This window comes from Fundulus heteroclitus, chromosome 14 (genome assembly GCF_011125445.2).
Source record: "Fundulus heteroclitus isolate FHET01 chromosome 14, MU-UCD_Fhet_4.1, whole genome shotgun sequence".
Lineage (NCBI taxonomy): Eukaryota > Metazoa > Chordata > Actinopteri > Cyprinodontiformes > Fundulidae > Fundulus > Fundulus heteroclitus.
Genome location: NC_046374.1, coordinates 25,125,842 through 25,152,722, shown reverse-complemented (window position 1 = coordinate 25,152,722; position 26,881 = coordinate 25,125,842). Strand labels below are relative to the sequence as shown.

The window sequence follows — 26,881 nt, the reverse complement described above, 5'->3', positions numbered from 1 at the left end:
TTCAGGATCTTTTTTAAGTTCTTGGTTGAGTTGTCTTGGTGTTTTTGGGCCGGCCACTCTCCGTCTGTAGCCAACAGCTCTCACTGTGGTTCTGTGGAGTGTAGAAGTCTTAAAAATGTCTTTGTGACCTTAATCAGGTCTGGGCGTGGCTCGTGAAACACATTTCATTTATAACAAGGCCAGATAATAACCTTTTCACAAAGTGATCAGATCGCTTCTTTCCCCTAGAAATAATTTCTGCAAGTGCACTGCTCTAACCACTAGGTCACCACCCCCCCTGTGCTGTGAATTATTCGCCTAAAAATGAAATTTCCTTGATGATTCTAGACGTGTAAGTGGGGAAAAAAAGCCAAATACAAAGGAAATCCTGTTCACAGCACTTTAAATTCAACAGTTAATTTAATAAATCACTCTTGTAACGAACGATGCTGTAAGGAATTGAATTAAGACAAGGGAAAAAAATCAATTTCAAATGTTTTTATTAAAGTTGCATAAAAGTGTAACAAAACCGAGCAAAAACAAAACCTGTTGTTGATATTGCTACATTTGTCTAATCATTGTAAAAAACAAAACAAACAAAACAAAAAAACACCACCACCATTACTCCATTCTGTATGGATTAGCGCTTGTATTTAGTCTCAATGATAATCAGTATACACCTTTTTTTTTACTTTTTTTATTGTAATTTTTCCAAACAGTAAAAAAAAAGACTTTTCAATAACAGTCTAAGAAGATATATATTATATATAATCCAAAACCTGAATTTAAAACAAACAAAAAAAAATCCACTCAAATTGAGCTACTGATTGAAGTTGCCTAAAACTATCTGACCAATGAACAAAGCCGCAGAGAGCTCAGTCTGGGAACGCCACAGATAAAGGCAAAAGCAATCGCACCAGAAAAACAAACGCATCTGAATGATGATTTTTTTCTTCTTCTGTTCAACTAAGTGTTATTCCAAGGCTTGGCATCAAGAGGTGTGATGATCACGATAAAAACTGACCAGTCGTACGCGGGTCGGTGTGAATAACATTGTTTTACCTAAACAGAACCGCTTTATAAAGAACTAAGTATTAAACACGCACTTCTAATAAGAAAAAAGAGAAAAAACAGTTCAAAACAAGGAGCGAGAGAGGATCCGAGATTCTCCACGTAAAGCAGAGCGTCTTGCAAAAAGTATTCACTCGCACATAACTTCACATTTATTCATGTCACAACCACAAACTGCCACGTGATGTATTAGGAATTCATGTGACAGACCAACACAAGTATTGAATAATAGGTGTTCGTTCACAAATAAAATCCCACGCTTTGAACAGCTCCGTTCAATCCAACTGAACTTTTTTTTTGGATGAAGTGCAAACTGCTGTGAGCGGCAGAAAACCAGCCCTACACACCCCGCCTGAACTCTACAGGGAACACGGTGGTGACAGCATCATGCTTTGGGCAAGCTGTGAGAGGGCTTGAATACGGATTCACAGACGCTGCATCCAATCTGAGCGACTTTGTGCTAATTTGTAAAGACTGGCGCGAAAACATCTTTCTCCACATGTGCGAAGCTGGTAGAGATAATCCACAAAAGACTGTAAATGCGTAGAAAGTAGCTTCTACTTTACGCGTTTTATTCCCAAAAAAAATAAATAAAAATACACTGGAAAATCCCTATTTCCCTACAGTTCATAACTATCAATACTTGTGCTGATCTGGTCAATAAAATCCGAATACCAATACAGTTTGCCAGGCATAAAGTGATAAATGTGAAACATTTCAAGGAGTACTAACGCTGCAGGAAGGCAGTGTAGATCTGCTTAGTAACAAAAAAAACTGAAGTACTCCTGTTTTTCCTTTTTTTTTTGGTTTGTGTAACATAAATTATACCTAAGGCAACATCTGTTTTTTTTTTTTTATATAAACGGAAAATGGACTAAGGGAGAGGAAGGGGGGGATGTATGTAATGGAAGAAGGAGTGAAATGAGAGAGCAGCAGTTTGATAATAGTTGAGAAAAAGGCAGACGGTAAAAGGTCTGAAACAGCAGGTGCAGACGGGTCGCAACAAATGTTACTGCTGCTGTGGGCCGACGGGTGTCGGCCTCTGATCTGATCAGAAACAGATGGCTTATCCTTCGAGATGACTGGCAGGTGCAATTTGGAGGTGGAGGACACGCACCTGCAGCTGTGGACGTATGTCGGTTCTGTCTCCGCGCCTGGAGATAAGCCGACACCAGTCACAGCGGCAGGTTGGCGGTCGTGAGGAGAAGAATGAGCTTAAACGGATTCAAACAATGAAATACAAGCGCTCCCTCCGGTTTTCTGGGCTTCTCATTGGTTGAGTCTACTGGCATGACGGGCTGAGGAGGGAGCCTGGAAGAAGTGAGCGCTCTGTTCAGAGAAAATGTGCAGCAAATGATGAGGAAGGGATGCCAGGTTGGGGGTGGGGTGACTTTAAAAAGGCAGCTTTTTACAGGGTTCCCCTTTATGACTATCAGTGTGTGTGTATGACAAGAAATAAGAACAGGAACCAGTCCTATACAAAAACAAAACTCCTCAGGAAAATCTGTCCTACATAACAGCAGAATATACAGGCCCAAAAAACACTCCATACTATGACAGATGTTGCTGTACATTAGGTAGCAACATACACTAACAACAACACAGACATATATGTGTATGTGCAGGCTAGACTGAGGAACAAATGTTCACATTCAGCCTAATTAAAAAATAAAAAAAAATAAAAAAATCCACTTCTGCTTTAGCTTCAAACCAAACAAACGTTTATTTGACGGTCTAAAAACTTCCTAAAAGGTTCAACCGTTATTTTCAGGCATCAAAGTTTCCTCTTCGCTGAACTAAGGTCAGATTTAAGCGACGCTTCGTGGTCAGAGCTTCAGGTTTTCTTCCACCGAAAATGACACAATGCAGGTTTTTATTTAAAAAAAGGGCATATATCATCATATTTCCGACCCAGAAAGCCTAGACGTCCTGAGCGTATGACGCACACAAACGCAATCTCAGTCTTTCCACTAATTTTCAAAGTGGATAACAAATTCTGAAATGTGCTTCTCTGAAAACAAAAGAACCCTTATTGAGTCACACCTACTAAAACAGGAAGGCACTGCCATATATGGAGGATGCCGTAGCGTCTGGAAATCTCTCATGGTACTTTTCTTAACAATAAGCACCCTTTTAAGAAATATGTGTCCAATGCATGGACGACACAGAAAAAGGACACTGAGCATTTTAGCTCCTTACCTGCAAACACAGGTAAGAAGGAGAGATTTTCACATTTTTTGTCCTAGGCTTAAAACAAATAACTGGAATTTGGATTAAAGCGGACAAAACAACAACCAAAAACTAAAGGAACATGACAGTTCATGCCACGGTTAAAAAGAATGGCTCAAGCAGGGAGTCAACAGGCAGACCCCGGTGACGTTTGTTTGTAAGCATAATGTGGATCGGGTAGGAAAATGCATTACTTTTACTTTTTAGTCTGCAGTAACCTGCACCTTTAACCTGCCTTAATGTTAAAAGTTTTGAGTTACAGTTTGCTCCCAAGCTGCCATTCTCCACTGGGGTGAATTGCAGGAAGACTTCCTGATAGAGTTTTTAAATCCCACTAGTTTGCTGGTTTGTTAGATTTCCAAGCTACAGCCATTTCTCTTGATTTCATCCCTCTCAGTGAAAAAACATCCATATAAATTCTCCCTTTTTGAACCCAAATTTGAGCCTTTAGACTTTGGCATCACTGATCTTATCCTTGATATTCATCGTGTTATTGTCTTATAACCAAGTTTAGCGGTCCAGAAGTAACCCCATCACTCTTCAGCCACTTCCGGCTGCTTTCCATTTGATTTTTTAATACATAATTCTCAATTTTAGACTTGAAATAATTGTAACTATTGTGAGCTATGATCCTGAACACAGGAGAAGTTGCAAAAATGATGGTATATGCCCTTTAAGAGACTCTGAAAATGTCTTAATGCAGCATTGCACTAATGCCAGTGTTTAGGCGGCAAAATTGCCCCAAAAAGATTACTATAAAAAGTTAAAATAAAGCGATGATCTCCATGCCCTCAAACAGAACCGGGAATAGGTAACAAATCTCTGAATGGTGTCAGGGACAATTAAAAACAAGTTAAAATATTCACATATTCACGCTGGTGGATCCTTCTTCATCCTCGGTTTTGACTCCATTTCTTGTGGCGGTTGGCTGGTATTTTACGTGTTCTCCTTCCCACTCCAAGCCCACCCCGCTTTTACAGTAATTATGGGACTCTGTTCCTCCTCAGGCAGATGGGAAAGTGGGAGGAAGAGGAGAGAGATTAGCAAGGAGAGAGCCAATAACGGCAGGAGGCGAAACAATAGGGAAGGAGAGTGCCTGGATTACGACAGACAAGTTGGCTTGCAGATTATTTATTTCCACGGATGAAAGAAGTTCGAGTGGTCCAAAGTACACCCAAAAAAAAAAAATATGAAGAAAAGTGACCAAGATAGCCGGGGGTGAAGTCAGGTGGTCAAATTCTAAGCAGAAACGATGCATTTAATGACCTTCTATGGAAGCAGAAGACATTAAAAGATAAACGTTGGGCGTGGAAGGAAGTCAAGACGTGAGGGCCGGAGAGGACGGGAACATGTGGGGGAAAAAGGAGGGATGCCATTATTTCTTCTGAGGCGTAGAGAGCTTCTGCATTCCTCTGATCTTGTCAAGCAGCTCTGAGACGAAGTCCTACAGGGAGACAAGAAGGACAGGACTCAAGATGTGTACCTTTAAAAAGTACACGGAGGGAAAAAAAAAAATCAAATAACTTTACCTCAGTGGGTTTAAAACAGTCAACCAGCAAGTCCTGTAACACAGTGGAACATGACATGAATGGAGCGCCGGTTTTCTCTTTCCCCTACGTGTTTAAATGCACGTTTTCCTCACCTTGACTCTGGCTGCTCGCTCAACGTCACTGGGCATGTCCAGCAGTTCATCCACATCGATCTCCAGCTCTGGGATGGCCTCCTCCTACAGCGAGAGAAAGAAACGGCGACAGCAATGAGCAACGAACGCTTGCTTAAACTCTTATATCTCAGCTACTGCTGATTGATGTCTACTTCTAAACACTAGAGGGCAGCGAGCATCCATTGCCTACTGGAGGAGAAAAAAAAAGAAAGAGGACACAAAGAGATCTCCATGTGGCCAGTTTTCTGAATGTTTAAAAGATGGAAAAACCACCAGCATAGATACAATATTATTAGTGCTTGTGTATGTTTCCCATGCAGACAGAGGATGACTGTACCAGGCTTTCAAAAGAAGGAGTATTCAAACAAATATCAGCACCTAAAACAATACATTAAAAAAATATGGACATTTTTGCTCAAAGTAGGATAAGACTTTTTACTCTCTTTGTCCAACCGCCCCTTAGGGAAGCATAAACACGCCTAAAACGTGCAAAACATTAAAGGTAAGCCTGGGAAAATATGGAGCTAAGTTATGTCTTGGCATAATTTTACATGGTTGCTATTAATTGACAATATTAATAGAAAAACCTGCACAGCATCAGCACCAACAACATAATGAACACAACACATGAATCTGACTATGTAGATATATAGATATAGATATATAGATATGTACTAGAAGCAATGTTATAAGGCTCTTTTCAGAGCATCGGAACAACAGATGAATTATAGAGAGGTATTTATTAATCGGGTCCATGTCAGCGACGCAAAAACCAACATGTGTTGTTTTAACACAAGAATACACATTGAAAGACAGTTTAGTGCCTTTTTTATTAAACCATATAATCTGCATTTAGGCAATTTAAAGGTGGTTTTGTTTTAAATCAGTTTTGCTACCAAGTGTCGCTTCAACAGATCTTTTTCTAATCTTTGTTTACAGAATAAAAAAAAAACACAGAAACATTAACTATAAATATCTGTACAGGAGAAATTCACTGATCACAATTTAAAAAGACTTGTTCTCAATAACAATAATAATAATAAGAAAAAGGGCATTAGGGGAAGATAAGCTATCAGATGTTCACGCAGCCTTAAGTGATAAGCAGGTAATTAATAACCTTCAGATCAATAGCAAAAAAGTAGAGATAGAGCAATCATCTTATTTTCGCATAATGGCTCTGGACAGTGATTGGCAGGTAAAATGTTAAAAATATCACCAACAATTGCATCAAACCTGAAAAATCCTTGTTTAAGTCCATAAAAAATGTTCCTAGTTGTCCATCCTTGACATCTCTGCATGATTCGCCATAAACTTTAGCATCTTGGCCACTAAAATCTGCTCCAGGAGTAGGGAGATGCCATAAAAATCCCCCATTTATATCACTGGTGTCAAATACCCCATCCAAGTGTTTTGCTATTGTGCTATGACTGATGTAAATGATGTAATAATGTGAATCAGCAGGTGAGACCTCAAAGAAAAACTGCCCATTGTTGCATTTATATTAAAAAAGTTCTATCTATGACTGTTGACTACTAATCCTGAATGTTTGGACCCAAAAACGGTGACCATCTACAATAACCGGGGGGAATTTATGACACATCTAATCATGCATAGTACGGACAGACTTGACTGTAGTAGAATTTGGTAAATTGGTGACACAAAAATATACACCTGCATGTCATCAGCGTAGACTTTGCAAGGGATGTTGTAGAAGCGACAAGTTCAGGAAAATATTTACCTGTGAAAATTGTGATAAATCATTCCAATTATTAATTACTCAAGCTTTCTTTAACATTACCAAATGTCCCCACCACTGTCCGTGAGTTTTAGCATCTCAGTCACTGAAATAACACACCTAGTGTGGGCATTAAACGAAGCTAGAGTCCATTTAGTTGGTCGAGTCTGTTAAACTTGAAAGCGCAACACTTGGAATATAATTTCCTGTCAAATATTACATTTAGGCAGTTCACTTGTAATTGTAATATTGTCTCCACTGGCGTTGCAATCACCATTTCATTTATTGTGCAGCCCTGTGTTGCCGTACTTCATAATCTGAGACGGGCAGATTACGGTGATGTCAGATTAAAGTGGTCCGAGAACGTAGCCCTGAGGAACCCAACGTGTGATTTTAGTTTTCCTTGAATTACAATCATCAAATGACACTAAATTTGTCCCGGTCAGCCACATCAGATCTGAACCAGTTTTCAAATGCTGCCTGAATTCAAGCAACGCTCTTGTTAAATCGCCTTTCACCGCGTAAGAGAAGTGACTCCGTCTTTGTGCGTCGTCATTGTCATAATCAGTCTTCCTTGTTGTCCATCCTTTTAAACCACACACACTGGCTCAGTGTGGTTTCTGTCAGAGTGGCACAACACAAAAACAAAAAAAAAAAAGCCCCGCATGCACACACATTGGTACGAGCCCTCATTTCCTCCTCTTTTCAGCTCAATTGCTACCCTACACTCATGTTGTCCTCCAGGAATCTCGCAGTGGCTCCGGTCCTCCCCCTCGGTTGGAGATGCCCACACCAGCTGTCTCTGCACCTGCCCAACTACACCCCCCCACCCCCCCACCCCCCCACCCATTCGGCTATCTCACCATACAAACACGAAATCCAGGACCAGCAGACCGGGAGGCACAGGATGCCGAGTGTGCACATTCAAGTGTCAGATTAACCGGGCCGTTCCTCCGGTGAAAACTCACACACTACTTCCTAAACGCGAGGATTAAGGAATTATAAAATGAGCTAAATAAGTCTGAGCTGGGAGTGTGTGTGTGTGTGTGTGAGTGTGTGTGTGTGTGTGTAATCCTGCACAAGACAGTCTGGGTGTGTGAGATAGAGACTGAAAGTGACAGATAGACCTACTGTCAGCAAACAGACTTAATGTAAGCGTCAAAGTAGGCTGTAGCACACAAGAAACACGATCAGAGAGAGAAAAATGCACTTCAGTAACGTCAGCTACTGTAGGAAACTCTGACACAAAGGAGGATCAGGCCAACACGTGGTCTCCATGCGCCTCTGAGCTCTAAGAAAAAAAAATGTGAACAGAATAAGGGATGCTATCCGTAAAAATCATCGAGAATGGCATGTTTGAAGTCATCTTCTGGCTAGTTAAAAGATTAAATGTGACGCCTAGCGCTGCCTGTGATTTGTGTTAATCTGTGGAGCGAAAGGCGGGGGGGGGAGGGAACGCCGAGAGGAAGGAAGGTAAGAGGTTAAGGAGCGCGCGGAGAAGAGACTGCAGCTGAGTGGGGCTCTCTGAGAGAGCGAGGACGGGCAGAGGAAGGAGTAGACTGAGAGTGACATGCTGGGGGGTGGAGAAAGAAAGAGAGAAAAAAAAAGGCCGGAAGACAGGCTTCAGAGAGGAGACACAAAGAAAGCTGGGATTCACGAGGGAGGATTTCCAAAAACAATCATCCAGACTGACTGACTGTCTGGAGGGAGGGAGAGAGAGAGAGAGGGTAGTGTTGTCTGCAGATGTGGCCGGGTGTAAAAGCGGAGCCACGAGATCCTGGCAGGGTCTTCAGGGTTGGACGCAAGGCGCTGCGGTGTGGAGAAATTCAAAGACATCCAGAAAACAAAGATGAAAAGCTGCGCTTCACCCTGCAGAAAACCCCTTTATCCTGCTAGTTGTTGCACCTGCCTCACATGTATAGATGTGACAGGAAGATTTGAAGGCAGCAACAACAACAACAACAACAACAACAAAGGGCTAAATGGTGCAACTTAAAGCAATCTTCAACTTATCTTTCAGCAACTACCTGCTGAAAGACCAAAGTAGCCTTTGAGGTGTTGTGGGCATGTTGGGGCAATCTGCTAGCTTCCTCCAGTAATAAACAGGAATGCCGGCCAGAAACAAAAAGCTAATTTAAGTGTTTTGTTTTCTGTCGTCCTCCATAAAGCAGAATCAGACCCTACAGGAGCTTTTTTTTTTCTAAAAACTCCCCCTGTTCCCCTTCCTCTCCGATTGTTGGACATTAAAGCCGACGCTAACGTCAGCTTTGCTTTCTGTGGCGGGAACCATGATGAACGGTTTAGGCTGTGCTTTAGAGACAACTATTGCACTGGGATTTGTGCACTTAAAATAGGAACAACTCATCTCCGTCATCTTATTTCAAGTGCAGTTTATCTAATCCTCTTATTTTAGGGGTCAAAATACTCATTCCACTGGCAAATCATCTTATTTACCTCCTCAAATCAAGGACAAATGCACTAATTTCAAGAAAATGTAACTTATTTTTAGTTCCGTTTTTGCAGTGTGCGTCTTGTTTCTGGACACGTTCAGCACAGCTTTGCTCCGAGCTGTGAAAGTATGCGTATGACCCGCGACGGCAAACTAAACGTTTAATTTTATGCGACGATGCCGTTCATTGCCAAAACTGTAGCGTAAATCCAGATTCTACAGTCGCGACCCTTACTGAAATTAGAATTTCATCACTTTCACGTCTTCCTTTAATCCAGGGCATTAAACCCGCGGCTGTAAATTTATTACTCTATTTTTTTTCTCTCCTTGTTTTTCATTAAATCAGCCTTTTTTATGCCATGTTTTGTTCTGCTCCTGTTTGCAATAATGGAAACAACGACAGCGACATCTCTCTAAAGATAACATAACTTAGTACTTAGTGGAAAGTACATTTATTACCATAGTTATTTATTAGGGTTATTCACTCACACCCAGAACTTATTGCATTTAAGGAAGAAAATAGAAGAAAACCTGAAGTTCTTCAATAAAGAAACACTTTCATAGATCCTAGAGTAATTGTATTAAATAACCACAATTATCATAACAGACTAAGAAATCCCATTTTCATTAAAAGTTTTGGTTTAGAAATCCAAAAATAAGTGTTAGAAACATAGGCGTTGAAGTTACGTCTTCTTTAACAGGTTTATGTTGATTTCAGATCTACACCTGCATCGGTATTCTGCTGGATCTGTTAACTTGGCTTCTCAGGTCGATCCTTTGCTGCCCTCGGCTTACATTTAATTCCTCCAGTCATCTACGCTCAGTCTGATGGTAACTCGGCTTCATAATCGCCGTGGTCTCTGTCAAGCAGGATTTAAACCTCCAGGGATCAGTTAGCCCGAGTCCCCTCCGTTGCTTTTAAGGCTCCGCCGTGCAGATTTTCTTCACTAATCTGCGGTACTCCTTCCTCAGATTTGCGTGGTTTCATTTCTCCGCTTAGCGCACCGTGGAAGGCTAATAAAGGTCTGCAGCTTAAAATGGATTACCGGAAATGTTGGAGAAACAAAAAAACATGCAGTTTCAAGACTGGTTAAAACTTTAGGCCCACGATGGATATACTGGTGACTACAGCCGTGTTATTTGCATTGGAGAGGGGGAGCCCGACGTGTGGCTAAAAGCCTCTGCTGGATGTAAATCAGCAGCGTCACCTGAGAAACAAACGGTCGTACAGCCCGGCTGGATCATTGTGGCCTTTAAATTTAATTACGCTCTTCCTGACAAGCTTCCAAATGTGATTCACCCAGACACACGAAGCGGAGGGACGGGGCACCGGAGGCAACGCCGCTCGTCTGGAGGCTTCCTGTCCCACAGAGCGGGATGACATGTGACAGCATGCGAGCGCGGCGTCTGAATGCTGGATGTGTGTGCAGATGAGAGTAACTTCTCTGTTACAGGGAGCTTCTGTGTTTGGTGACATCAAGCCTGAACGCCGCAAAGGAAACATGAGCTTCACATATACAGAACATAAACTGAACTAAAAATAAGTAAAATTTTCTTTAAATGAGTGTATTTGTCCTTGATTTGAGCATGTACATAACATGGTTTTAGGGCTGGGCGATATGGATTAAAAAATAAATCTCCGATTTTATCATACCAAATCAGATTCATCGATTTTTTCCTCCTTTTTGTTTCATAAAAAGAAATTAAAGAAATTATTTTAAAACCTTGCTTTTTATGTCAAGCATTGCGTCAGGGAGTTGACCTGATTCAAAGTGCAACTAAAAACAAGCTGTGAAACATGCTTGCAAAACAAGATGGCAGCCGTGCCATTATAAACAATGAAAATATAACAAAACATTTGCTGCTAGTGGTATTACACATTGAGCTAAGAACAGGCTTCACTGCACTTGTGAACTTCATACTAAGTCAAAAAAAGTAAATAAGTAAATGAGGTACCTCGTATTATGGTAAAAATTTTTTTTACACTTAACAATATTTTGACAATATATTTGCCTAAACATATATTCAGCATCACATGCTGTTCTCTTCATGGAAACCCAATGAGTGTATTGGCAAAATAAACTCCAGATTTTCCAAAAATCTTAAAGAATTGTAAATTCAAATTAATCGATTAAATCGATTTATCGCCCAGCTCTACAAAATTTTTTCCACTTAAAATAGGAACAATTCATCTCCATCATCTTATTTCAAGTGCAGGATGTCTAATTATCTTATTTTAGGGGTCAAAATACTCATTCCATTGGCAGATAATCTTACACTCTGCAGCGAGGTGTACTAGATTACCAAAAAAAAAAAAAAAAAACAAAAAAAAAAAACAAAAAAAAAAAAACAAAAAAAAACAACGGAGAAACTGCTGGCTTAGGAAATAGCGCCCCCTTCATTTCCGGAGTGCAATGGAGCCATTTCCATATTTGGTATGGGTGTGTCATGTGCTCTGTCCCCACCCCTTTCTGTTTGCTGCAGCAAGCTGTACCATACTTGGACGTTTATTTTGCCGTTCTAAGTCTCGATAATGTTGTCCAATCAGCTGCCTGAATATCACTGTGATTTCTAGACCAAATCGCTAGATCACAACTGTACCTGTATGCTATTTGAGAATTTAACTTGTTAGCTGTACAAAAAAGCACTGGAAGGAGGGTGATGGGCTTTTTTTTGTATGTGTCACATTGTGTGTGAATCAGGCCACTGAGACATCTGCACGCCCCAAATGTGTGCAGACTGCACAAAAAAAAAAAACTTGGCTTCCTCCGAAACCCAAAATGAGGGTTCAAGTTTCTCACTTTTGCACGTTTCACTAATATTGTAAATGTAACAAACATTGATTGTCAAAGTAAATACATCCCGTGGGTTCTTTTGACATATTTGGTAGTTTTAAATGCAACACAGAACAAAGATTAACCCAATTTAAACAGATTATGGCCCGGATAGAGGTAGGATATAATACTCTCACAGGATTTTATCCTTGCGTAAACATACCACAGTATCAAAATATTTACAAAACAACTGAAGATAAAAATGCATCATAAAAGGATCGTACTGCCAGAAAAGCTCCTACTACTTACTTCAGCTCCTGCAAAGATGATGCAACAGATTGAACATTTGGGTTATAACAATGTAATCTGTTAATTAACAATTTGTTATTTCTATTTTGATGCACTGACTAAATACAAAAATCTAGAATAAACACCCAATTGTACTTTTAAGAGGATTACTGCGCAGTATGTTATATATTGCGGTTGTTCTGCTGTTCATAGTTCAACACAAGTATAACTATCTGGTCAATTAGGCAAACTAACTCGTTTTCTATCAGACAAGCTCGCCACACTTTAATAGGAGTGGCCTGTTGTAGGCCTTTGTTCTCGTGACCACCACCAGTAAAAGACTGATAGACAGGAATAGGCGGCCTCTTTCAGCCAGCTCATCTGCAGTGAGCGGGCAGAGCTACCTTCACTGCAAAAACGGAGCTAAAAATAAGTCAAATTTCTTGAAATTAGTGCATTTATCCTTGATTTGAGCAGCTAAATAAGATTATCTGCCAATGGAGTGAATATTTTGACCCTTAAACTAAGATAATTAGATATACTGCACATGAAATAAGATGATAAAGATGAGTTGTTCCTATTTTAAGTGCAAAAAATCTCATTCCATTAGCAAATCATCTTATTTACCTGCTCTAATCAAGGACAAATGCACTAATTTCAAAAAAATTTGACTTATTTTTAGTTTAGTTTTTGCAGTGTTCCTCATTCCAGCTGGAGAAAACCCAGGTCACTGGAGCTTTAATTAAACTACAGGAACGTTGCGCCTGAGAAGTGCAGCGGTTTTGAAAGCGCGACCTTGTCAGACCTCTGTACTGATACCGGCGGCCTTCCCATGCCCGACGCAGACGCTACATGTCACACAGGTCCCAGCTGCATTTTCACGTCTGGATTAAATCTTCAAACTCCTTCAGGATGCTGAGCCTATTAAGTCAGGGAGCTTTAACATCGTCCAGGATAATGCCTTGTTTTTCAATAACGGACCAGTAAGTCTCAACTTTGTTTTGCCTGTTCAAGCAACAAGAGAAAGGAGGAATAGTGTCCGTTTTATCCAGCATTTGACGGGGACATCAGACGTCCCTTCACTGAAAACCACAGCGAGTCTTTTTAGTCGCAGCTCACCTCTTCTCCAGTCAGGAAAAACACAAACAATCCATGCCGTTCCTGGTCTGAAATGAGTCAGAATCAGGTTTTAGAGATCCAGATGTGCTGATAACGGTGCACCCAGAGCAAACCGTGACCCCTTATCTGTCTGGCAGGCTTCTCACAAGGAGCAGACCTTTAAGTAGGTCAGATACGGCCACCTACAAGGACCAGGCTTCCTGTTTCAGATTCATGCGACAGGATCTGAGTAGACGGGGACAGAAACCACCGCGGTGTGTGGAACACGTATTAAAGACGACGGATAGAGGTTAAAGAAGCGCAGCGTGAAGGATGATGAACAGCCACTTATGCTTTTCCTGCTGCCGCAGTAACAAACCAGGATAAAAATAACCAGGCGACTAAAGGATGGCTAAATGCCCGTGGCGAACAACAAAATACACAAACGGGCCTTTTTGGTGGACGACGATAGAGACAAACGCGAGCGAAGTGGATGGAAAGCTGGAAGCGAAGGGAAGTAATGGCCGGAGCAGGCAGGAAGGACGGGGAAGAAGAGGGAAGAGGGCCGCTAAACAATAAGATTTCACTTTAATTACCTGGAGCGGGAGCTTGAAATTGCCTGGAAATCGCACGTTTGCTGAAGCGCTTTGAACTTTTAAAAGAACTACTTATTGTTATTTAAACACACGGGAAGGTTTTAAATCCATAATCTGCTATTGTTTTGAACCTTTCCGAGCCATGAATCTATTTTTGAGAGGCGACTGAGCCGCGCTGATTATTCAGGCGGGGTGTGAGCGAAGCTTATTAAAACCACAGCCCAGAGCTGTTTGCCTTGGCACGAGGCGGCAGGTACACATTAATGTGTGGATGGGCGCAGGCAGATAAACACGCACAAACACTCTGCAGCCCAACGTGTGCAATAAGCGTCCGTTTTAGCCTCCTTTTGACTTTAGCTCTGCCACTGTTAAGCCGCTTATGATGATTACGGCATATTTAAAAACTCTGAATTGTGCAAGTCGGAACTGTTTTCAGGCTAAAGGGGAAACGTTGGAGTGATTACGGCTCACGGCCTACGACCGGAGCTACAAAACAGGGCAGTCAATAGATCTTCAGCCTCCCGTGTCGCTGCATGCGCGGGCTTGTGCATCAACTGATTGAGCAAACAGAGGTGTGCCATGCCGCATAAAGTTGAGCCAACAAAAAAAACAATAAAAAGGGTTATTCTTTCTTCAGACAGAGAAGTTAAGGCATCTTGTGAAGGGCTGGTTCCCGTAGAAAATGATTCAGGGGGCTGGTGAGACAAGCCATGGAAAGCTAGACGATTTATATTCGCCTTGCAAAGCCAGACTAATCTTTTAATTTGGTGTAGCTCATTAGCCGACCAGATTTTCTGGCGGTCTCTCAGACTTTTCTTTTTGCTCTTCATTCGCGTTCTGCTCAATCTTGAAGTGACAGGGCCAGCCAAAACTGTCTGCAGCAGGTGATGGGGATCAGAAAATCGCTTCTCTGAGAAACAGGGGGGAAAAAAATACCCGACACAGCACCTGTGAGACGTATCAACCCCTCACCATGCCATTAAGCCTCTACACGGGCATCCTGGGTTCAGTTCCTTGTCTTGGACCATTTACAGTCTTCCCCTACTCTGTCAACCCTCTTTTCTGTCAAATCATGTTGAATGAAGGCCACCAGTGGCAAAATTCGAGCCAAAAATCTAAGAAAATGTTCAGATGTCCTAGTTCTGCAAAACTGAATCATTTTTATTTCAGCTAATTATGATTGGACTCATAGAAATAAAGCTGACCCAAGGTTTTCCCGCTTTGACTTCTTGCACCACCACCGCCACCCGGTTGCTAGAAATCTGACAATAAAGAGGCATTTGTGCACTACAAAAAAGAAAATTCTTACCCATTTTATCCGTAATAGTTTTGCAGCCAGTTTCCAGTTTTGGTTGATTGTGATCAGATTTTCTTTTCTTCCATCATGTATCATTGATTTTAGGACAGTCTTGAAAATATTTAATTTCTACCCTTCCTGCTGTGAGCGGCCGTATTAGGAGCCCAGGCAACCTGCCACTGTGTGTTAGACAGCATTCCCTGTCAAACTCTATAAATATGTTTAAATAATGAGACAAAGTGACAACGAATTGACGTTTTAATCAGTCTTTACCGATTACTGTGATCAGCTAAGCTAGCATTAAACAAACAGCAGTCCGTGTGTAATCCCTTGAGAAATAACCCTACCGCTGAGGTTTCCAAGAGACTGCCGACCTTTCCCAGCGCAGCGTGTTCCAAGACGCAGTTAAAAGGTCAAAAGAATAAAAATAAGAATAAAGGAATTACTTTTTCTTTTATCCATTAGGCATTTCTGTTATTCACTGAAGGTCTGCTCTCACTCGCTCTCTCGCAGCCTGAATGAATCGCATATATAAAGAACTTTTTTTATTAGTAATCCATGACTTTCAGTTTCTCTGGGGGTATAGATATGACACCACACAACGGCCCACCTCTCTTAGCTGCCCTTCAAAATTGGCAAGACAGGAGAACATGTCGTTTAAGTAAAGGACATCTGTGTGTATCTCCGCGTGTTAGAAAATGGCTACAAGGAAACAGCAACTCTCCAAAAACGTCCTGATATCTACGGTCAGACCAAGAATTAAAAATGTTATAAACAACCGAACAAGGCCGGACGATCAGCCAAGTGGTCGCTACCGTCCATAGGGGAGGATCACAAAGTCTCTGAAAGAACAGTTGACTTAAAGCGTTTTGTATAGATCTTTACAGCGCGTACCAATGATTGCAGGGCAATATTTGGTATCATTAAAATATTCAACCAAAGAAATGGCAACACAGAGCAAATAACGCCTCACAATTAGGGCTGAACAATTAATCGCATTTTCAATTTAATCGTGATTTACAAAAACGCAATTTACAAATCGCAGAGGTCAGCAACTTTTGGCTCTGTAACAATTAGGGAATCAGACACGTCCATTAGGTGTCGGTAAAATGTTTAAAGTGGGATTGCCTCTACATGGAAGGGAAGACAGTTGCAGTGAGATAATCTAACTTTTTTACTTGTTTTAGAGTTTATATAATCATACAAAGCATTAAGTTCTGGTCAATCAGTTTAATACATAAGTTAGACTTACTTGTTGGTTGGACTTTGCACTTTATGTTCAACAATGATTTTAAATTAATTAAATGATGTCCAATTAAATTAAAAGCTGTTCTCTTCAATAATATTCTGATCAATAGAAACATTAAAAGTTCATATTTAAAATAGTCCTTGTTTACAAACATCTTTATTGAGAGGCCATTTTTGTTGCTTGCGGTTAATGTGGAGAAAAATCGAAATTGCAATTTTGGTTAAAATAAATCGTGGGCAGAACACAATCATTACTGCTCTGAGTTTAGATGCTGTGGGTCTTTTAGCAACTAATCCACATGGCGAGGAAACAAATTGATTTGTTGTTTGTATATGTTTAAAAAGACATGATAAATTAAACTGGGGGAAAAAATTGCATTAAATCGCAATATTAAGAAAAGAAAAAAAAAATCGCAATTAGATTATTTTCCAAAATCGTTCAGCCCTACTCACAATAACGCTGATCAAGACAATTTGAAGAGTATAAGAATATTTGGGTGACTCATACCACCCCTGTTACTCCTAAGGTAATCTCTTCCATGATTATCTGATTAATAAACACAAACACGAAGAGGTCAGGAAGGAAGGAGTGGAAAAATACTGCGATCTACCCCGCTGTCCACATTCCCCCTTGTAACTGTGGCTCATGGCGTAAGCGCCACCTTGCTGCAGGCATGAGTGCGCTGCTGACAGGCGGAGACGGATAGAGGGAGTCACGGGCAGGTCAACAGGGGCGCAGGGATTAGGGAAGCACTGTGGCACTCGTCGCCTGCTGGTTTCCATCTCTCATATCTCTTTTCTGTCACATACACGCCTCATGGGGAATGTGCAGGGCTTACAGTAGCAACCATGTTCCTCTCTGCTTCCCTTAACCATGCCTTAACCAGGCCCTCCACAATGCTTAAAGAGTTAAAGCCGCCGCTTCCTGTCTGGGAGCAGGACCGTAGAAGAGGAGCGGGTAGACGGAGCGACATCAGTCATACTCGTATGCTTATGTGTATAGGTAATTAATCTAAGTGGTGGCTGGCATCACGCAGCGCCTCCAGCCATAAACCATAGCGATCAATGGCCGATGCAATATACTTAACCCGGTCTAACCCCCCGTGTTCGAGGTGCACCTTTTTGGTTTTGTGCGTGCTGCTGATCTTCATCTTTTCTGGCCGTCTAATCAGCTGCATGTGCTTCCTCACAGGAAGGCTATGATGTCCTGTTTCAAATCATCTGAAAAACAAGACAGAAAGCGCTGCAGGCCGAACAGATGAGCCGGAGCGGCCTCTGTAACCCGCTTACAGGACAAACAGAAGCAGGAAAATATCATTTCCTTCATTTGGTCCCGTACTAATTCCTTTTCTTCTTACTTACCTTCATGTACAGCGCTTGTTTGTCGCGAGTTAAGAAGCTGAGCGCAAAGCAAACAATCGAAGCCTTCAATGATAAAAGTTGGGACATGAACAGGCCATAAATGGTCATCGTCATACACGTCCTACATGTTTTCATCTGTTTGTCCCGATGTCACACTCCTGACAAAGACAACTAATCACAATCATCGCGTAAAGATGTAGGGATGTCATAATCCAATATTAACATTGGAAATAAGTCCAATATCGGCAAAAAAAAAACCAAAAAAACGAGTACGGATTATATTGGCCTTCATCTAAACCCTCCGTTGTTGAGTCCGCTCCAGGATTTACATCCAGTGGGGCTCGTATCCGACACAGCCATCGCAAACAACAGCTAACTCAGCTGACTGGACAATATGACAATATGTTGTTTTTTTACAAACGGTTTGTGTGTCATGGTGCCGTGTTCATGAGTGACGGTAGACAGAAGATGGATAGACGGATTGGTCTGTAGTAATGTGGGCAAAGAAAAAACCGGAGACCAAACAGCGAAGCTCTTGATTTACCGTCAACATCCTGATTCTCACCTACTCCTGGTCATGAGATACGGATCACAACCAAAAGAAGGAGATCATGAAAACAAGCGCCCAAAACTGGCTTCCTCCTTAGGGTGGGCGATATTTCAGCCAATATCAATACACTGCATTAATATTGCTGTTATAGCCAATATACAAAATCAAATCAGCTCATTCAGTTAGCGTCCATTTATAACAGAGCTCATCTCCGGGCACAGAGCAGACTTGGAGGACTATGCTGAATATTTAGAGACACCTAGTTCTGTAGGATCACAGCCATGCTGGATCTAAACGGGGTATAGAGCCGATGGCTCGTCTTGTTCTCCCAGCTGTCTCAGTACCAGCTACCCTGTAGGACGTGGAGAGACGGGAGCTGGAGCAAAGGAGGTAGATTGGAGGTGAGAGACGGAACGTTGTCAAATTTACAATAAAACACATTCGGGTCACTGGTGAATTGCTTCTTGTTGAGGTGGAAGCAGGTTTTTCTCACTTTGCTTTTTGTCTCTCAAGACTTTTCGTCACTGAAAACTAGGTCACCTACCCCACTTTTTGGATATGCTGCTTTTTCCCCACATGTCTACATACTTTCTCTATTTTGCCCCTATACATTGTCCTGGAAACACTGCAGGTTTCACCGCTGCCACTTGTGTTTCTGCTAGAATTAAAATACTTATAATAAATGAAGAAATCAGTGTCAGCTGTTTGTTTCCTCCTAGACAGCCCGGTTTTCAGGATAAAAGCAGCCTTGAAGCTCAATAAGGAGACTGCGTGAAAGCTTCAGTCTGCACCAGTAGTTGTGTCAGAGTGATATCAGATTTGTTTTGTAAAAGAAACAGAGCTTAACAGGCAGCGAAGAATTTACACAAAGCTTCATTTGAAACCGGCAGACACTGATTGACTGAAAAAGGCTGAGTGGGGAAAAGGTTTTTATAGAAACCAAAATCATGGATAAGACCTGACCTAATCCGTAACCCCTACAAACGCCACATAAAAGCTGAGGTCCATTAGTTTCCCGGGCGTTTCAAAAGAGTTGCCGTTTTTGGTCACTACTCCCTCTCAGAAACTTGTTTTTAGCGTCACACGTTCTCCACAGACACGTGACCTTTTTCAAACACAAACTGCACACACCAGCCTGTTGGGGCTTGCTGAGCAGGCCTGCTGGTTTCTGCGGGCTTTACCGGAGACGTCTGTGCAGCGGCTGCTCTGCTAAGCCGCTCTGCTGCTGCTGGTACCCCTGGGAGGAGACGAGCAGCCCGAGGTAAACTGGTGCTGCTTTGGCAACCGTGCAGCGCTGCCAGGGCTGGAGCTCTGCTGCTGTGTTAGCCTCCGGTTCATAACCCAGCGTCGGCCGAACGGAGGCTAAACATCTGAGAGGGACGGACACAAATCATTCCCCGAAATTACACCGTTCTGAGAATTGTGTCCGATTTCCCACATTCAGCTTTTATAAAGCTTTGAGCTGACGACACCAGTTTGAGGTGATTCTAATTAGCAGCTTTTCTATCTTGAGCAGTCGCATAAAATTGTGTTTTATTTTTATTTAAAAAATGTCTGTAGCATCTCATAATTAGCGATTAGCATCTGTAAACATTATTACATAACATCAGTTCAAGCAGACAGGACGGTAAACGTCTGTCCAACATCGGTAGCAATCTTTAGTCGCTTCACCACTTGACTTATTTATTCGATTTGATTGAACTTCCCGACAGCAGACCACCTTCACAAGTTAACGAGCTCAAGACCTTTCACTTCACCCGTAGCCAAAAGCCCAATCCTGCTTAGCATTCTGTCGTCTCTCTCTCTGCCACATTGTTTTAAGCCCATTCACGTCTGGACCTGGCTAAGACGTAGGGCACGATGTCAGGAAAAGCATTTCTTTAAAATATCATAGCTGAACATCGCCATGGTTATATTGACCATGATCAACCCAACATTTTCTCACTCCTTTCTTTTTCCTTCGTCGCAATGCCCCACCAGCTTTTGGAGCTTTAAAACGTCCCAAAACTAAAAATGGGCATCAAGTAAAGTGTATCCGTCCGTAAATATCAGTTATTCATTTAAATCTCCACCTGGAATCTGACTATACTCCTATAAGTTGTATGCAACAAAATTTCGTCCTGTATGCATTCTCTACATACAAAATGACAAATAAAGTTGTCTAAGTCTAAATATCCTTTGTTTTAATAAAACAGTCCTGGGCCTTACAGTATAATATCCTACCACAACTGTTTTGCTTCCTCCAGCTTCTATTTAATAGTGAACTATCTTCTCTCAGTAACTGCGTGTACTAAGAAGATTGTTGCTCTTGGTACGATCCGGCAAGTTTCCGGTCTCCTGGTCAGGGTCTGCTGAGCTGAAAAATCGTCCGTTTTAACTTGTTGGCAGATTTCTCAGTGCATCTCACGTTGAAATGTAATTTAACAAAGGATTTGCTTTGCTTGCTCATTTAGCAATTTATAACAATTCCACTAAATTAGCATTTATCAGTTCACTGCATTTTAAATACACAATGATGTTTGAATAATTCAAATACTTCCACTAAGGTAAACATGACAGCATGACTGTGGGCTTTGACAAAACCACGCTAAACCACAGGAGCACAATGGATTTAAACATGATAACATGAGAGTTATATTCAAAATGCAGGCAAAGCAGATTCATTTCGGCAATCAGATCTTTACAAGGGTGCATTTGCATTGCAACCTGCAGGGCCTAGGAACTGATGTGTGAGTTTCTGCATGACTTCCTGTGATAGCAACAAACCAAGCTGCAAAGGTACCTTTCAGCTTTAGCTGCGCAGAAATCCCCCTCAGTGGAGCCAGCAGCAAAAGTGCGTCCCATCATCGTGTAGATGTTGTCAACAATGCCCTGCCAGCCACTGTATTGATTATCATTACCTTAAAACCGCAAGCTACTATTGTTTATTGTTAAAAAGATCCCCATTTGCTGTCACCAAAAAGTGACAAAGTGTTTATTTAGGGTTTAAAGTGATACAACACAAAGGTTTGCATAGTTATGGCATAAAAGGAAAGCTAAAGCTTTTTTGGGGGCATCTCTGCACTCTTTCTTTGAAAAGGATTAACTTTGAAGTTGTGCGACAGATTGTCTGCTGGATTTAGGCCCGGACTTTGACTGGGCCATTCTAGTACGTGAACATGCCTTGATCCGAACCGTTCCAGTGTAGCTCTGGCTGTGTGTTCAGGGTTGCTGTTGTCCACCCCATCCTCAAGTCTTCTGCCGCCTCTAACAGGTTTTCTTCCAGGACTGGCCTATTTCTGAATCCATCCTTTCTTAAAGCTCAGATATTTAGTCCTGAGCTGGACCTGAGCTGTGGATCTCTGCAGCTCCTTCAGAGCCACCTGAAGAGTCTTGGCTGCTTCCCTGATCACGTGTCTCCTCCCCGACCATGTCTTTGCAGTTTTGTGTGTTGTCTCTTTTCTTTTCTTGTTCAATTACTCTGCTTCAAACCTCTCCCTGATCTCTCCGCTGCGTCGCCCGGTCTTTTGGGTGTTCACTGATGTTCTCTACAAAACCTCTGAGGCCTTCTGAGAACAGCTGGACTTATACTGACATTCACTTCACACAGGTGTACTCCATTTACTAAACAGATGACTTTTAAAGGCGTTTAGACGCACTCGATTTTATTCCAGGGTAACAGAATAAAAGCGCCTGAACATAAATGCACACCATACTTTTAGATATCTGTAAAAAAAACTTTCAGGTGAACACGCATCGTCTCGTTCCACTTCACAACAATGAACTACTTTGTGTTGGTCTTTCACCTTCTGAATGCAATGTAGGTTAGATAAGCATCGCACCCAAGAGATTGGCCATCGCTGTCCCTTATCAGCCGGCTACTGTTACAAAATCCCGCTGATGGAAAAGGTGAACCAGACACCTTCACCTTCAATTTCCTCATGCGTGGCTCCGGCGTAGGAGTGGGAAGGACGCACAAACAACAATGTGTCATAGTTTACTAAAAAAAACAGCCAGGACAGGGGATGGAGGCATAAGGCACGTGTGGACGCATCTCCCCTCTCCAGACCAGAAGAGACAATGCCGCTGGAACTGGACGGAAAGAGGAGATTACCTGCAGATTAGAGCACGGCTGCATACAAACAAGGATTACTGCAGATTATCGTTATGTCACTCTTGGCAAGGACCACAAACACAACGAGGAGCTCAACTTGGTCATTTAGCCTCATCAATCTCTAAAAAAACTGCTTCGATTTGTCCGGAGAGTGTCTGTCCCGCTTCTGTTTAGAGATATTCCCCTCAATTAGTAATCCACTGTTACACCAAGAACATCCTTACCTCATTTTAACTATTTTATTCATTATTGCTGAGATTTAATCCTTTTTGGATTTGAAGAGGGGGGAAAAAAAGAACATATTTGTTCATACAGATCCACTATCAACAGTCTCTGACCTCCTAAACACTTGCAACACGAAACATAATCTGGCCTAATGCTCTGTTTGCTTTATATTCAGCCAATCTGAGAGGGATTTCAGCAGATTACAATGAGGGGATCCAACAAAGCTTTTTCCGGGGAAAAAAAAAATACTACTCGTATCCTTAATTTTAGTGTTCTTGTATAACAATTCCACACTCGTGAACACATAAGAAATAAATAATTGGAGATAACCGAGGCATGAGACCTCCCCATCAGAAGCTTTTAATTAAGAACAGCCTAATTAAAAACATTTATATTTATCAGAAATACTGAAGCTGGTGGACTTAAACATAATGACTTAGACTTGAATTTCTTTGCTGACTGAGTAAATATTTATTATGTATTGATGATATTTCCTCCCTATTTTCTATACTGTGGCCCAATCCCTGCAGAATCCAACTGTAACTGGCTCCGTTATTTTCTGGTAGGCTTTTCCTTCCCTGTTGCACTTATTTAAGGGGTAAGAGTAAAACTGCTAACTATTGTGCAGCTTTTATGGCATTACTTTTTTAAATGGCAAAACTGGATCATAAAAGCAATCTTCTGGTGTTACAACGTCTTGAAACAAGATGTATCACAATAGCCCCTTCTAACTTAAAGACTCGGGAAATAAATCCCTGTTTTGTTCTTGTTTTTTGTTCGGGTAAAAGGAATCAAGTTAATTTGTGTGCTTTCTACTACTCTGAAAGGCAGCGGAAAGTTTATTTAAATCAGCTTAATGATGTATGGGAAAAGTTGTGATGACAACTGCACTACACCTCCAGTTCAGCAGGTGGCGGTAGAAAAAAAACAAACAAGCAAAGCCCGACCCAAATCCCATTCACAAAAATAAGATGGTAAACTCAAAGCTAACATATGTCCTCTTCCTTTGGTCCATTCGTCATCACAAAAGGTACGCTAAATATGAATCTAGTATAAAGTAGAAAACAACAGCAAAATGTTGGTCTTAAATATAGTGGGTGAGTGGAAGTGAGGACAATTCTGTGATAATCTGAAAGTCCGACACCCCAACTACGACCTTTTATCTGGGAAAGTGTGGACTTGGGAAATTTAACTTACTTGGGTAAGATAGTGTTGTAATATGCAGAAAATAAAAAAAAATTAGTCAGAAAAAAGACGCGTTTGAACGTAGGCTAGATATTTTGTCCTTTATGACTCGAGCTCCGCCCCTTTTCTTCTTCTTCACAATTCAACCAGTCTAATGGCCGGCATACGCTGTACGATATTTTCAACTGTTGTACTCCGATCCAGCTCAAACTGTACGACGAAGGCGCAGGGTTTAAAAATTCACAGCTCACGATATCTGTTCTCACACTGTACGGCCCGATGCTCTGATGCGATCTGACTGCTCACTGTGTACATCCAAAAACCACACGTAGGACTCAGCCCCGTAGAGAGATGCCGCTTGTTGGACTCGTCTATTAGGAAGCCAAACGTAAACAGTAGAAGAAGAAAAAGATGGAAGTGTCAATGCTCACTGTTGAATATGAGGCTCGCTAGAACGAAACACGCTGCCTTGGCAATTCTACGAGTTTCTTCTCTGTAATTTGACTCCATGTCACACGCACCGCCGCTACGCTTCTCTCTCCACTCCTACATCAACACATTTAGCTCCTCTACTGCGTTTGTGTTGTCGGACGACACAAACACTTGTTTTTTTTCTCTCCTGCGTTCAATGTTCGTGCCCTGCTCTTCTTCCTTCATTACTTCTGCAGCACAACCTCGCCACTCAGTGGTGTGGCATAGGTATTACAACGCCTATTACACTCCTCTGGCTTCACACATACCTTTACGTTCAAACAGTATTCGGCTGAACCGGCACGTTGACATACGTCAGACCATGGTGGTCAAGACAGGGTCTCAGGTCCAGCTGGTACTTGTGAAAGGGTTAGTGATCATCTTAGGGCTGGGCGATAAATCGATTTAATCGATTAATGGGGTACCGCGCGCGAGCTATTTTTAGAAACACAACGTCACAATGACGTCACATCACGTGGTACGCAGTGGGGCAAACTCCGGAAAGCCGCCTTTGTTTTGCTGTAAAAGAGACGTGCGTTAGCCTAGGTTTTACTCGGTAAACGACTGCTTTTTCCAAATCTAAGACCATGGTTTTTAAACATTGTTGCTATGGAACGTGCAACAGCGACTCGAGGTACGCTGATCGGCCGCATATGAAGGATGTTTTCTTCAAGACTGCCAAGGAGAAATGTGTGCGCTGGGACCGGGGCGGTCGGCCTACACAACAGTTCAACCCGGAAAAAGTTACCAAATTCAAGTACATATGTAGCAAGCATTTTGTCGGAGGAAAGGGCACAACCGAAGAACATCCTGACCCAATTCCAGCGACATCAAGTCAAGGTAAGAGTATTTTGGTGGCCGACATGTTAATAAAGTAGCGCCTGCTACCATGACAGCATATAGGCTATCATGGTAGCAGGCGCTAACATGATAGCCTGCTACCAGGATAGCTTACTCAAAAACATTTCAAATGAGACAAACATTAAACATATACCCATTCCTGGACGGTGATTGCAAAAAAAAAAAAAAAAAAAACGGCCGACGCTGCCATGATCGCCGCGCAGAAAAAAAAAAAAAGCTTACCGTTCGATCAACTCGGCCAGTTTTCCGGTTTTTTAAGCCCTCGAACCTCAAGCCATCGTTTGAGCTGAAGGTTGGTGTGTTCTTCCACAGTGCGACCAGTAAACCGTGTGCCTGGGACATCGTCTTGGGAAAGTTTAACGGCTGTAAAGTCGGTCAGATCGCTGGTTCTGTTGCGCTTGTAATAGCTGGTTGCTACGGGCGTTCTCTACCTGTATGTCCTACCTAAGCGGCAAAAGGGGCGTTGCTCTTGAGACGGTGACGTCACGTGCGCGGTACCGCATTCGAATTTACAATTCTTTAAGATTTCATTTTTGGAAAATCTGGATTTTATTTTGCCAATACACTCATTGGGTTTCCATGATGAGAACAGCATGTGATGCTGGATATATGTTTAGGCTAAATTATTGTCAAAATACTGTTAAGTGGAAACTTTTTTTTATCATAATACGAGGTACTTCATTTACTTATTTACTTTTTTTTTAAACTTAGTTTGAAGTTCACAAGTGCAGTGAAGCCTGTTCTTAGCTCAATATGTAATACCACTAGCAGCAAATGTTTTGTTATATTTTCATTGTTTATAATGGCACGGCTGCCATCTTGTTTTACAAGCATGTTTCACAGCTTGTTTTTAGTTGCACTTTGAATTCAGGTCAACTGCCTGACGAAATGCTTGACATAAATGCAAGGTTTTAAAATAATTTCTTTAACTTCTTTTTATGAAAAAAAAAAAGGAGGAAAACATCGATTAATCGGATTTGGTATGATAAAATCGGAGATTTATTTTTTAATCCATATCGCCCAGCCCTAGATCATCTTAATAGGCACCTCAGGGCAGTTTCATTTGAACACATCTAACATTTTACCATGACCACCCAACATCATAGCCCACCTTGTTTTCGGCCACATGTTCTATGTCTCACTGACTTCAGAGACTGTTGAGCATCATTTTCTGGCCGTCTCATTTAATGTGATGCATTAAATCTTTTTAGACAGTGCTCTCATGCAGCATAAAACGAGCTTGCAGAAAGATACAATCAGAACAAAGTCAGAGACTGAATGAAGCCATAACCTGAAAAGCTCCCTTGCTCCCTGCTGACAGCACTACTGACTTCGGCTCTGATGTCCCTCCTGGGACTGGAATGCCCTCCTGAGTGGATTAGTGTTACCCCACGGGACATGTGGGCAACTTACCCTGCTTGCAAAGGGAGTCCATGCAGATACGACTCCTGACTTATCAGCCCTGCGCTCAGGAACATGTCTTGGATGCTTTATTGTTTTCAACACGGAGGCCGATAAACGCACCACGAGCAAGAAAGACTCGCCCATCTGTCATCATTAAGTGCTTTTTAAACAGACAACACCCCTGAGCCACTTACAGTAATAACACATGCCTGCGTACCACACTCAATCAGGATTATACTCTCTTTGAAAAGCCTCATCAAAGAGCTCAGGAACCCTTGCACAAGGGCAGAAGAGAATGGCACT

At 41.8% G+C, this 26,881-nt stretch overlaps 1 protein-coding gene across 1 annotated transcript in view; it reads right to left on the bottom strand.

Moving 5' to 3' along the window:
* Positions 1-2,424: 2,424 nt before the first annotated feature.
* Positions 2,425-26,881, bottom strand: part of ppp1r14bb (protein phosphatase 1, regulatory (inhibitor) subunit 14Bb) — a 40,318-nt gene continuing 15,861 nt past the window's right edge. Inside the window, exons 2-4 of the mRNA XM_012876792.3 lie at positions 4,922-5,005; positions 4,809-4,841; positions 2,425-4,723 (exon numbers count right to left, since the gene is read on the bottom strand). Coding sequence (XP_012732246.1) covers positions 4,655-4,723; positions 4,809-4,841; positions 4,922-5,005 — 186 coding nt within the window. The 3' untranslated portion in view covers positions 2,425-4,654. The remainder of the gene's footprint in view (positions 4,724-4,808; positions 4,842-4,921; positions 5,006-26,881) is intronic.